The sequence below is a fragment of the Neoarius graeffei genome, chromosome 1 (assembly GCF_027579695.1).
Source record: "Neoarius graeffei isolate fNeoGra1 chromosome 1, fNeoGra1.pri, whole genome shotgun sequence".
NCBI lineage: Eukaryota > Metazoa > Chordata > Actinopteri > Siluriformes > Ariidae > Neoarius > Neoarius graeffei.
Window position 1 is genome coordinate 5,766,244 of NC_083569.1, and position 13,722 is coordinate 5,779,965.

Genomic DNA, 13,722 nt, shown 5'->3' on the forward strand with positions numbered 1-13,722 from the left:
ATCGTGCATTTAAGTATTTTTATTTTTTTTCTCGTGCTACACTTGTATTGAATTACAGTCTTTGAAAGAGCACGACCAGGTAGATCAATAACATCTGAACAACAGTTAAATAATTGGGAATATTTCCCTCTAGCATTAAAACAAAGGAAAAAAATAAATACAGATACACACACTGCTTATAAACTGCTAAAGAGTGCTTTTAGATTTTTTTCTTCCTTCTCTTTGACAGTTTGTTGCCTCCCGTCTGCCAATCAAAGACTTTTGGTTAATCGTTGGGTCAATTTCGATTCATTTTAAAGTGTATTTAATTACTCCTACCTTCACCGGGGCTTTTGCGGGTTGCTTGAACTGCGCAGCCGATTCTAAAGATAAATATTTACGGAAATAATGTCGAGTGATAAAACTTTCTGAGGACTTCCAGAGAAGTCAGAAAATAAACTTACCGTCCTCAGATGGCAGATCCTCCTCCCTGCCCTGTCCAGGCACCTATTTCAGAAATGTAATTTAATCACCTGGGACAGTATAGTAGTCTGGAGACCGTACTGAGTGACCAGTAAGATGTTCATCGTTATCTGTTCAGTTAAACTGGCACTGTTTACTGAGAGTAAAGGTAGACTCCAGTGTTAAACCAATTCATCTCTCTATTCGAGATCTCCGAGCTCTCTTTAGCGTTCTCAGATCTCACCTCCTGCACGGAGTCCTGGACGCTCTCTCTCAGGTGGTTGCCCTCCTGCAGTTTACTCACGCGGCCCTGCTCGGCTGCCACTCCGACCTTCAGCACGTGGAAGGGAGTTTGCAGGTCTCCAACTCTGAAGTGCACCGCTGTACCCTCGAACCACAGGCTGTCGCACACTCCCTCCTTAAAGCCAGGTGGCTCATAGTCCGATGGGGTTACTGAAACAAACGGGGAATGGATACGGAGTACCAGAACTGGACAGATATGGGCTAAAATGCTGGGTATACAGTGTCTTGCAAAAGTATTCGTCCCCCTTGGTGTTTGTCCTGCTTTGTCGCATTACAAGCTGGAATTAAAATGGATTTCTGGAGGGTTGGCACCATTTGATTTACAGTACACAACACGCCGACCACTTTAAAGGTGAAAGTGTTTGTTTTATTGTGACACAATAAGATGAAAAAACAGAAATCTGGAGTGTGCATAAGTATTCACCCCCTAAATAATAGCTGGTCCAACCAATTCACTTCATACGTCACATAATTAGTTGATTAAGGCCGAATCCCATTTCACCCCTTGGACCAACCCCTTGGCCCTTCCCCTCCATTTTGCGCGTTCACGTGAAGGGGTAGGGGTATCCCAATCCCAGTTAACGCGGAGGGGTAGGGGAAGGGGGAGGGCTTCTGTACCCCTCCAAACGGAGATTTTCCTGGCGCAGACTCCGAACGAAGGGGTTTGAGTGATTTCCCACAATGCCATGCGGATTTCAGCGAGATTTCATGCGGATTTCAGAAAGATGGCGGTTCCCGCGGCGAAAGATTGTCATAAATGTATTTTCTCCATTATTTACGTGTTTTAAGTTGTTATCCAAAGGAAACACGCCGCTTGATTCGCTTTCGAGCTGAGAATGAGCAGCGATTTCTGAAATCCAAGCTGCTGCTAAAAAGCTTTGGGAGTGAGTATTGTTTTCGGTTGCTTTACTGCGTACGTTTTGTTCTGTTATTCTCGCTTTTATTGTTTACATGAGTGTTCTGACACCTCATTCTGTCGGATGTGGTGCACGAAGCGCCAAAGATATCCCATTCAGTGGTGTTAGTTAACAAATCACACCCTGCCAGCAGAGATTTCTGCCTCTGGCTCTGACTGTAGCGGCTGGTCGCAGCCAATGACGCGTCGCGTTTTGCTAACATAAACGCTGACGGAGGTACGCGATGACGTATGCGATCGTTGAAGGGCTATCCCAATACGTAAGGGTTGAATTTCAAGCCCTATCCCTTGTAGCTCAGTTTCAAGGGGAAGGGCCAAGGGGAAGGCGGAGGGGAAGGTGGAGGGGAAGGGGTAGAAATTAGAATTGGGATTGGGCCTAAGATCCACCTGTGTGCAATCAAAGTGTCACATGATCTATCATATGATGTCTGTATAAATCAACCTGTTCTGGAAGGACCCTGACTCTGCAACACTACTAAGCAAGCAACATGAAAACCAACGAGCCTCCAAGCAGGTCAGAGACAAAGTTGTGGAGAAGTATAGATCAGGGTTGGGTTATAAAAAATATCCCACGGAGCACCATTAAATCCATTATAGCAAAATGGAAAGAATATGGCACCACTACAAACCTGACAAGAGAAGGCCCCGCCCACCAAAACTCACAGACCGGGCAAGGAGGGCATTAATCAGCGATGCAACAAAGACACCAAAGATCCACAGCGGAGATGGGAGTATCTGTCCATAGGACCACTTTAAGCCATACACTCTACACTTTATGGAAGAGTGGCCAGAAAAAAGCCACTGCTTCAAGAAATCACGTTTGGAGTTTGCCCAACAGCATGTGGCAGACTCCCCAAACACATGGAAGAAGATTCTCTGGTCAAATGAGACTAAAAATTGATCTTTCTGGCCATCGTGGGAAATGCTATGTGTGGCGCAAACCAATCACCCTGAGAACACCATCCCTACAGTGAAGCATGGTGGTGGCAGCATCATGCTGTGGGGATGTTTTTCATCTGCAGGGACAGGAAAGCTGGTCAGGACTGAAGGAAAGATGGATGGCACTAAATACAGGGCAGTTCTGGAGGAAAACCTGTTTGAGTCGGCCAGAGGTTTGAGACTGGGACGAAGGTTCACGTTCCAGCAGGACAATGACCCTAAACATACTGCTAAAGCTACACTGGAGTGGTTTAAAAAGAAACATTTAAATGTCTTGGAACGGCCTAATCAAAGCCCAGACCTCAATCCAATTGAGAATCTGTGGCACAACTTGAAGATTGCTGTACACCAACGTAACCCATCTAACTTGAAGGAGTTGGAGCAGTTTTGCCTTGAGGAATGGACAAAAATCCCACTGGCTAGATGTGCTAAGCTAACAGAGACATACCCCAAGAGACTTGCAGCTGTAATTGCAGCAAAAGGTGGCTCTACAAAGTATTGACTTTGGGGGGGGTGAATACCTATGCACACTCCAGATTTCTGTTTTTTTCAACTTATTGTTTGTATCACAAGAAAACAACAATTTTCACCTTTAAAGTGCTAGGCCTGTTGTGTAAATCAAACGATGCGAACCCTCCAAAAATCCATTTTAATACCAGCTTGTAATGCGATAAAACGGGACAAACACTAAGGGGTGTGGGGGTGAATACTTTTGCAAGACACTGTACAGCACACAGTCTGTTCTTGATATATCACGCTATTTCAGAACCACTGCTTCATTACGGATTCTAGTCTACCATCATCGTAATAGTAGAGCTTCATGGTGAGGTAGACACCATCAGGCAGAGCGTCCAGATTCTGCATGAGGAGAAAAAGCTTCCTGATCAGGAGAACCGAGGCCTTCTTTGTGTCCTCCATGGTCAGCCTCATCTCAATGTTCTCATTTCTTCAACAAAAAAAGTCAGACGTGCATTCGTATTAGGGCTAAGGAATCCAGGAATCCTTTTATTTCAATGTGATGAGATGAAAATAAATAACCGTAGTTCACTGCTTATGCAGATATGTTAAGTTCTGAAAAAGAGAGTTCTTTATGGTGTGTGTGTGTAGAATTAATCTGTACAGTGCTGTACACATTAGCCTTCTAGTTTGTCACACTGCACATATTTGCTTCTCCTGCACCCATATTAAACATAATGAGGGGTGTGGAGATCAGCTGATGTTTATGAGCAGACAACATGCAGTCAAGAGATGCTCAGGAAGTCCTTGGTGATGTCCTTGGGATTTACTGGCTCATTTCTTACCTGACGATGTCCATCTGTGGCCCGTGGTGTGTGTATCTGAACTTGAACTGGTAAGACTCTATGACATGCTGTAAAAAATTCACAAAGGTACAGTAGTGGTCAGAAGTTTGCATCCAATGACATGAATGTCATCTTGGATATGAATGTCATGGCAATATTTGGGCTTTCAGTCATTTCTTTGAACTGTTCTTTTTCTGTGGCAGAATGATTGGACAGCGTACAGGTTTAATTAAAAAAAAAACACTAGAATTTGTTGCACAAGTTTTAATTTTCTTTGGGTTTTCTGAAATCAACACAGGGTCAAAATTATACATACAGCACACCGAATATTTGGGTAAAATGTCTCTTCGCAAGCTTCACCTTGACCAAACATTTTTGTTTATCATGAAGAAGCTTCTGGCAGAATTCTGGTTGGATATTTCACGACTCTTCATCGTAGAGTTCAATTAAATTTGTTTTTTTTTCTTGGCATGGATTCGACTTATAAGCACGGTCCATATATTTTCAACAGGGTTGAAGTCAGGACTTGTTTTAAGTTTAATGGTCGCCTGCTTTATCCTCCACAACCAGCTCTGATGCGTGTTTGGGTTCACTGTCCTGTTGTATCTCCCAAGTCGTGTTCAAGTTTCTGATGGTTTATGCTGAAGAATTCTGAGGTGCAATGAACCAGTTCCACTGGCAGCAAAACAGCCCCAGAGCACGATGATCCTACCACCACCACCAGCTGGTACAGTGTCCCTCTGTACATGGTGGTCATTGTGGCCAAACAACTCAATCTTTGTCTCATCTGACCATACAGCTTTCCTCCAGAAGGCTTTTTCTTTGTCCGTATGGTCAGCTTCAAACTTTAGTTAAGCTTAGAAGGTGTCAATTTTGGAGCAGGGGGTTATTTCTTGGATAGCAGCCTCTTAGTCCATGGTGATCTGAACTGCAGACAGTGATCCATCAGCTTCCAGTTCATGGCAGGGCTGTGTCATGGTGGTTCCCAGGTTGTTCCTGACCATCCAAACCAATTTCCTTTCAGCTGAGGGTGACAGTTTGGGTTTTCTTGAAGCAAAGTGGCTTGGCAAAGTGACCACACCTCACAATGTTTGATACAATTGTTTGAACTGATCTTGGAATTTGCAGTTATTTAGAAATGGCTCCAAGAGACATTCCAGAGTTGTGTAGATCTGCGATCCTCTTTCTCAGATCTGCACTGAGCTCCTTGGACTTTCTCATTGTATTGTGTGTTGGTCAATCCAATGAGTGCTGTATACAAACCGTTTTTATGAAGACGCAGAGAAGCTACCAGCTGTAGTCAATCATGATCACTCACAGGAAGTTAAGACACCTCGGCCTTGCCAACATAAGAGACGTTTTGGAAGTTTCAGCACCTCGGAATTAATAATCTAAGTGAGCGTATGTATATTTTTGACCCTGTGTTGATTTCAGAAAACCCAAAGAAAATTAAAACTTGTTCACCAAATTCTAGTGTTTTTTTTTTTTTTTATTAAAGCTGTACGCTGTCCAATCATTCTGCCACAGAAAAAGAACAGTTCAAAGAAATGACTGAAAGCGCAAATATTGCCATGATATTCATATCCAAGATGGCATTCATGTCACTGTATGTAAACTTCTGACCACAACTGTACATTTCTGCAGTTCTGTGTGTTTAGTTTTATATATGTATTTAAAAAAAAACCTGCAGGACATATGATACATCAAGAGAGCTGTGGCACACACAGCTTATAAAAGGTCATATGTACGATTGCTTACATTTGTGTCATCTGGGTCTCGGTGCACCTGTTTAAAACAGAATACAAGTTACACGCAATACACGAAAAGGACATGAAATTCCTTGGGTGAACTCGGTAATACCTTTTTGACACTTACCCCAATCAGCACTATTTGCAGCTGTAACAAACAACACAGCAATATTTAATCTTCACTCGCCGCACTCACGTTAAAGTAAAACGTCAGCGTGACCTGAACTCACGTATTTCTTCTCCAAAGCATCAAAGCACCCAATCAACCTTGGAAGAAAGACATAATAATATTATTTTAGATCCAACAGCAGCTCATATTTGTTTCAGATTCTGTAACTATTATTTTAAGTACGGCTTGACCGATATATTGATACATCAGCTGATGTTTCACCTCTTGTTTGCAGTGTTTTTGTGGCTGGTTTAAAAAAAAAAAAAAGCTTTCTGTAGGGCTCCAATCACTTGCAGAAAGTGACTTTTATTTGTGCTGCGCAGCTGATTTGGAACACTGCGTTCACACTAGAAAGCGACAAAGCAACAGTTCGTTTGAAGAAAGATTTCCTCAGTGTTGCGCAAATTAGTTCTGACGTGGTAACGTGAATGGGAAATCCAAATGATTGGCTCAAATGATTCTTCATTTCTCCACTTACAGCATCAGATTTGGATCTAGCTGCAATTAGTTCACATTTGATGAACGCCATACATGACCTGTATAGAGACATTTTATGAAGAAAAATAAAGCATGGGAGCAAGTAGCAAAGATCGTAAGTGCCTCTAGAACAGTTAGCTTGCTCTGCTAATCTGCTCTAGAAGCTAGCATGAAGCCCAGCGTGTTACATGTAAATAAATTGTAAATACGTTTTAAACAAAAGTAGTGTATAAATTGTATTGTGACTGGAGGCTATACATTTTGGATACCAATATTTGTCATTGGAACAAGAAAATGCTGGACAGTGCGCACACATACACACAACAAGAGCAGCTGCTACACATCCACAAGAGACACACACACACATTCGTGTCACTTGTGGTTTGTGTGTGTAATATGCAGGCGTGCAGTCCGACTCGTGCCCTAATTTTAAGGACTCGTGACTTGACTCGGACTTGAGCACTGATGACTCGGACTCGTGCATTAACTGCATTCGGACTCGTAAATTGGAGACGACTCCTGGGGACTCTGATTTTTTCTTTATTTTTTTGTAGCATGCCGTAATAATTTGCCATAACATATTTATATCTGGGGCGGCACGGTGGTGTAGTGGTTAGCGCTGTCGCCTCACAGCAAGAAGGTCCGGGTTCGAGCACCATGGCCGGCGAGGGCCTTTCTGTGCGGAGTTTGCATGTTCTCCCCGTGTCCGCGTGGGTTTCCTCCGGGTGCTCCGGTTTCCCCCACAGTCCAAAGACATGCAGGTTAGGTTAACTGGTGACTCTAAATTGTCCATAGGTGTGAATGTGAGTGTGAATGGTTGTCTGTGTCTATGTGTCAGCCCTGTGATGACCTGGCGACTTGTCCAGGGTGTACCCCGCCTTTCGCCCGTAGTCAGCTGGGATACGCTCCAGCTTGCCTGCGACCCTGTAGATCAGGATAAAGCAGCTAGAGATAATGAGATGAGATATTTATATCTACGTTTAATTTCTGTACTAATTTCGTGCAAGAGTGTCACACCAGCGCGCCTTGGCGCGTGCATCAGATGGACTCTCTGGCGCGCTCCGGACAGTGCGCACACCAAGCGGACTCTCGGATGCGCCGTAAACAACTCGCACCTGCACAGGATTAAGGCGCAATCAATGCGCCGATGTGAAAACGCACTTACTCTGTGAAGTATTGAGTTGCGTTGCTGACACATTACCAAGCCTTATTTCCTTATTTGGGGTGACACGGTGGTGTAGTGGTTAGCGCTGTCGCCTCACAGCAAGAAGGTCCGGGTTTGAGGCCAGCGGCCAGCGAGGGCCTTTCTGTGTGGAGTTTGCATGTTCTCCCTGTGTCCGCATGGGTTTCCTCCGGGTGCTCCGGTTTCCCCCACAGTCCAAAGACATGCAGGTTAGGTTAACTGGTGACTCTAAATTGACCGTAGGTGCGAATGGTTGTCTGTGTCTATGTGTCGGCCCTGTGATGACCTGGCGACTTGTCCAGGGTGTACCCTGGTTCTCGCCTGCAGTCAGCTGGGATAGGCTCCAGCTTGCCTGCGACCCTGTAGAACAGGATAAGCAGCTACAGACAATGGCTGGATGGATTTCCTTATTTGGTTTCCTGAGTTCCTGTTTCTTGTTTTTGATTCCGCCGAGTCTACGATAGCCTGTTTGTGCCTCGCTCGACCTATCGCTTGTTTCACCGTTTTACGATTTTGCCTGCTGTTCTGGATTGTTTACAGTGGGGAAAACAAGTATTTGATCCCTTGCTGATTTTGTTGGTTTGGCCACTAATAAAGACTCGATCAGTCTGTAATATTAATGGTAGGTGTAGTCTAACATGCTGAGACAGAATATCACAAAGAAAATCAAGAAATCGACTTTAAAGAATTTGTATTAATTTATTTGCATTTTATTGAGGAAAATAAGTATTTGAACCCTCTTGCCAAAAGGACTTAGTACTTTGTGGCAAACCCCTTATTAGCAAGCACAGAGGTCAGACGTTTTTTGTAGTTGATGACCAGATTTCTGCACATATTAGGAGGAATTTTGGTCCACTCTTCTTTGCAAATGACCTCTAAATCATCAAGATTCCATGGCTGTCGCTTGGCAACTCTGAGCTTCAGCTCTCTCCATAGATTTTCTATAGGATTCAGGTCCGGAGACTGGCTGGGCCACTCCATGACCTTGATATGTTTCTTCTTCAGCCATTCCTTGGTTGCCTTGGCTGTATGCTTTGGGTCATTATCCTGCTGGCAGACCCATCCACGACCCATTTTAAGCTTCCTGGCAGAGGGAAGGAGGTTTTCACTTAGGATTTTACGGTACATGGCTCCGTCCATCCTCCCATTGATATGGTGAAGTAGCCCTGTGCCCTGTGCAGAAAAACACCCCCAAAGCATAATGTTACCACCTCCATGCTTGACAGTGGGGATGGTGTTCTTGGGGTCATAAGCAGCATGTCTCTCCCTCCAGACACGACGGGTTGAATTGATGCCAAAGAGCTCAATTTTGGTCTCATCTGACCATAACACCTTCTCCCAGTCACTCTCCAAGTCATTCAGATGTTCATTGGCAAAGTTCAGGCGGGCCTGCACATGTGCTTTCTTAAGCAGGGGTACTTTGCGAGCACTGCAAGATGTTAGACCATTGCGGTGTAAAGTGTTACCAACTGTTTGCTTGGTGACTGTGATCCCAGCTGCTTTAAGATCATCCACTAACTCTGCCCGTGTTGTATTAGGTCTATTTCTCACCGTTCTCATGATCCTGGAAACCCCACGAGGTGAGATCTTGTTTGGAGCCCCAGACCTAGGTCGATTGATGATCATGTTGTGAGTCTTGTACTTGCGCACAATTGCACCAACAGTTGTCACCTTAACGCCCAGCTTCTCGCTAATGGTTTTGTAGCCCATACCGGTCTTGTGCAGGTCTACAAGACAAACTGATTGATTCTGTGGCCAGGTGGCTTTTATACAAGTCATTAGTGATATCAGGTGTCTTCAATTTAGGTGACAAGGTAATTTGGAGAGTCTAACTTGTCTGTATTAACAAGAACTCTTGATGGTTACTAGGGGATCAAATACTTCTTTTTCTCAATAAAATACAAATAAATTAATATAGATATTTAAAAGTTATTTTCTGGATTTTCTTTTTGATATTCTGTCTCCACATGTTAGAATACACCTACCATTAAAATTACAGACTGATCAAGTCTTTCTTAGTGGGTAAACCAACAAAATCAGCAAGAGATCAAATACTTGTTTTCCCCACTGTATGTCTTCACTTGTATTAATAAACACACTGTCTGCACTTACATCCGTCTCCCAACCATCTCTGACAGAATACTTCACGCTCCCTGATAAAGAGAAGCACATTCACCTGTTCAGGAACAAACTAATGTTAATGGCGCTGAAACAGCCACTGTCAAATAGTGCGATTGGAGTCTTGTTCTCAGACTCGACTTGAATTTTTTTTTTTTTTTATGACTCGGACTTGAACACTGGGGACTCTAGGCTGGACTTGGACTCGAGGTTTAGTGACTCGACGGCAACACTGGTAACATGCTGCCGGTTATGGAAATTTAAAACCACTTAAAATCAGTATCAGTACCGTAAGTTACCCCCGAATCAAACACTTACCACTTGACAATTTTGCAGGCTCCTGGAGACGCGCAGTCCTCTTTAAGAACTTTGATACATAAATCTAAAATTTTTAAAACAACAAGCTTTTTTGTGAGATATCCTGAAATGTAACAGTGACTACTTGCCTACAAAAATGACAAAACAATAGCAAATTATTTACACTATGTTAAAATCACGTACAACGAGGTTTCTTTAAACTCAACCTCGGTGTAAGGTACTGCCCTTTTAATAATAATTCATAATAGCTGACAAAGTCGACAAGGTCTTTAACATAAATGTCCTACTGGATTGTTGATCATTTTTTTTTTAAACATCATTAGCTAACATGCTAACAACCGTAGAATTCTCATTTTTCCGTAGAAAACTGTCAGGCTGAAATGTGTACCTGAATCGGGATCTTGTGATTTATGAGGTTACACAACAGACAAAGTATTTTGTGTTTAAAGAAAAAGATCACCTTCTAAGTAGCGGGATCGATACGCGTCTTCTGGAAAGATCCCACGCAGGTATGTTATAGACGAGACCGCCAGGACCAGCATTCGCTTAACAAACACCAGCGAGTCTTCCTGGGTTCTCAGCTCCTGCTGGAATAAACTGTCCCACTGAAAGCAGTTTAAAAAATAATAACATAAATCAATATGACTGAGCTATTACAGTGGCATGCAAAAGTTTGGGCACCCTTACTGAAAATGTCTGTTACTGTGAATAGTTAAGTGAGCAGAAGATGAACTGATCACCGAAAGGCATAAAGGTAAAGACGACACATTTCAGCGTTTTCTGCGAGATTTGTGTATTATTTTTGTTTTGTACAATTGGAAAGTGAAAAAAGAAAAGGAACACCATGCGAAAGTTTGGGCACCCCAATACATTTGAGTTCTCAGGTAACTTTTACCAAGGTTCCAGACCTTAATTAGCTTACTGAGCTGTGGTTTGTTCAAATTCTTTGTTCGGAAAGGTCAGATGATGCAGATTTCAAAGCTGTATAAATTCTCTGACTCCTCAAACTTTGTCCCTAAAATCAACAGCCATGGGCTCCTCTAAGCAACTCCGTCGCATTCTGAATAATAAAATAATCGACGCTCACAAAGCAGGAGAAGGCTACAAGAACGTAGCAAAGTGTTTTCAGGAAGCTGTTTCCTCAGATTGTAATGTTATTAAGAAATGGCAGTTAACAGAAACAGTGGAGATCAAGGTGAGGTCTGGAAGATGAAGAAAACTTTCTGAAAGAACTGCTCGTTGGATTGCTAGAAAGGCAAATAAAAACCCCTGTTTGACTGCAAAAGACCTTCAGAAAGATTTCGCAGACCCTGGAGTGGTGGTGCGCTGTTCTACTATGCAGCGACACCTGAACAAATATGACCTTCATGGAAGAGTCATCAGAAGAAAACCGTTCCTGCATCCTGGCCGCAAAATTCAGCGTCTGAAGTTTGCAAATGAACATCTAAATAAGCCTGATGCGTTTTGGAAACGAGTCCTGTGGACTGATGAAATCAAAATAGAACTTTTTGGCCACAATGTGCAAAGGTATGTTTGGAGAGAAAAGGGGGCCAAACTCCAGGAAAAGAACACGTCTCCAACTCTGAAGCATGGGTGTGGATCGATCATGCTTTGGGGTCGTGTTGCAGCCAGTGGCACAGGGCACATTTCATTGGTCGAGGGAAGCACGGATTCGAATAAATACCAGCGAATTCTAGAAGCGAACATCACACCATCTGAAGTTAAAAAGAGGACAGGTCCTACAATAAGACAATGATCCAAAACACACCTCAAAATCTACAATGGAATCCCTCAAGAGGCCCAAGCTGAAGGTTTTGCCCGGGCCCTCACAGTCCCCTGACCTAAACATCATTGAAAATCTGTGGATAGATCTCAAAAGAGCAGTGCATGCAAGACAGCCCAGGAAACCTGTCGAACTGGAAGCCTTTTGCAAGGACGAACGTGTGAAAATCCCCCAGGTAAGAACTGAAAGATTATTTGCCGGCTACAAAAAGTGTTTACAAGCTGAGATACTTGCCAAAGACGGTGTTACTAGGCACGAACCATACAGGGTGCCCAAACTTTTTGCTTCGGGGTCATTTTGAAAATAAAAATAGTTTTTGCTTAAAATATAAAGGGAATGAGTCATCTTTAACTTTACGCCTTTTGGAGATCATTTCATCTTCAACTTGCTTTACAGCAATTTTGACCAGGGGTGCACAAACTTTTGCATACCACTGTATTCACAGCTACATAAACATTTTCAACGTTTGAATATTTACATTTCTAAACATTTAACCATATATTAGCTAAGGACGGGATTGGTCAGAATGTCATCATGTGGGCGGAAAGATTTCCATCAAAAACAAACAAACAAACAAACAAACAATGTCAAGGTCTTCTTTCCATTGCTTTAATATCTAATACACCAGAGGTTTTTGTCTGTTTGTTACTCCTATAGAAAATACCATCATAAACATAATATAATTAATAATTGACTTTTAATTTGCCTCATAGGTTTATCTCATGAAAAAATTTTTTTTTTACACTTAATAGAGTATATAAAATAGTTTTGGTGTTTATTACCTCACTTCATGTCAAACTATTTTAGAATATAACAGCTACTAATCATTATTAATATTAATAACTAATATTTAGTTGTTAGTTGATTAAATTATTATTTATTTAATTTGGCTATATATCAGATAATCCTGAAGATATAGCTAACTAGCTACCAATTTTTTTTTTTAAACGTTTGTTCTTCATTTTGTACAATCTTTATTCTGGTTAATTATATGCTAGTTATATGTTTATTTGTAAATAAGCACTTTTACAATGATAGTCAGGTTTTTTTTTTTTCCTTCTTCACTTTTACCTCAGCAGTCTCCTGCTTTAGTTTCCCTCGCTTTTTCAGTACGGTTGCCATGTCCTCACAGTTAAATATGACAAATTATTTTATTTCTAGCTAAACTAAATAATTACTTGCTTAAATTAAAATGTTTAAATATCACTTTTAAAGTGTTTAATTTGTTAAAACGGCAGCCCAGTTTGCTGAGGGGAGACTGTTAGCACAGAAGCTAACACCATGTCCTCTGAATGAGATCATAAACGCTCGCGCGAATCATTCAACTGAATCGTTTGCCTCACAAAGGAATCGATTCAGAGTTATGTGTTGCCAGATGCGCTCTTTTCACCCCGATCTAAATCTTGTTCAAATTTTGAATACATTAGAATTGTGTGTGTGTGTGTGTGTGTGTGTGTGTGTGTGTGTGTGTGTGTGTGTGTGTGTGTGTTTATTTTATGCAAACAGTGATTACACGCATGTGTAACATGATTACACAGAAATAAAAAAAGGGAATTAACAGGTGCATCAGTACAAATAAATAATCTGCATTTAACCCATCTGAAGCAGTGAACACACACATACCCAGAGCAGTGGGCAGCTATGCTAACAGCGTCCAGGGAGCAGTTGAGAGTTAGGTGCCTCGCTCAAGGGCACCTCAGCCCAAGGCCGTCCCACATTAACCTAACCTGCATGTCCTTGGGCTGTAGGGGAAACCGGAGCACCTGGAGGAAACCCACACAGACACGGGGAGAACATGCAAACTCCACACAGAAAGGCCCTCGCCGGCCGCTGGGTTCGAATCCAGAACCTTCTTGCTATGAGGCGACCGTGCTAACCACTACACCACCATGTTGCCCCAAATAATATACTCTACAGTAAATGCAGAGGTGGACAAAGCACCCAATTTCAGATCCCACTGGTCAAATGTGACTCCGATAAGTTGTCCAGTCAAAATTTTACTTAAGTTGAAGAACTGAAGTACTTG

General features: G+C 42.4%; 1 protein-coding gene across 1 annotated transcript; it reads right to left on the reverse strand.

Moving 5' to 3' along the window:
* Nucleotides 1-199: 199 nt before the first annotated feature.
* Nucleotides 200-12,818, reverse strand: zte38 (zebrafish testis-expressed 38). Its single transcript, XM_060921213.1, has 12 exons — nucleotides 12,768-12,818; nucleotides 10,374-10,518; nucleotides 9,914-9,977; nucleotides 5,879-5,915; nucleotides 5,776-5,796; nucleotides 5,659-5,685; nucleotides 3,901-3,968; nucleotides 3,397-3,545; nucleotides 686-894; nucleotides 444-486; nucleotides 319-362; nucleotides 200-244 (listed from the first exon to the last, which is right to left on the reverse strand). Exons 1-12 carry the CDS (start codon nucleotides 12,816-12,818, stop codon nucleotides 200-202), a joined length of 903 nt encoding a protein of 300 aa, XP_060777196.1.
* Between the last annotated feature and the right edge of the window lie 904 nt (nucleotides 12,819-13,722).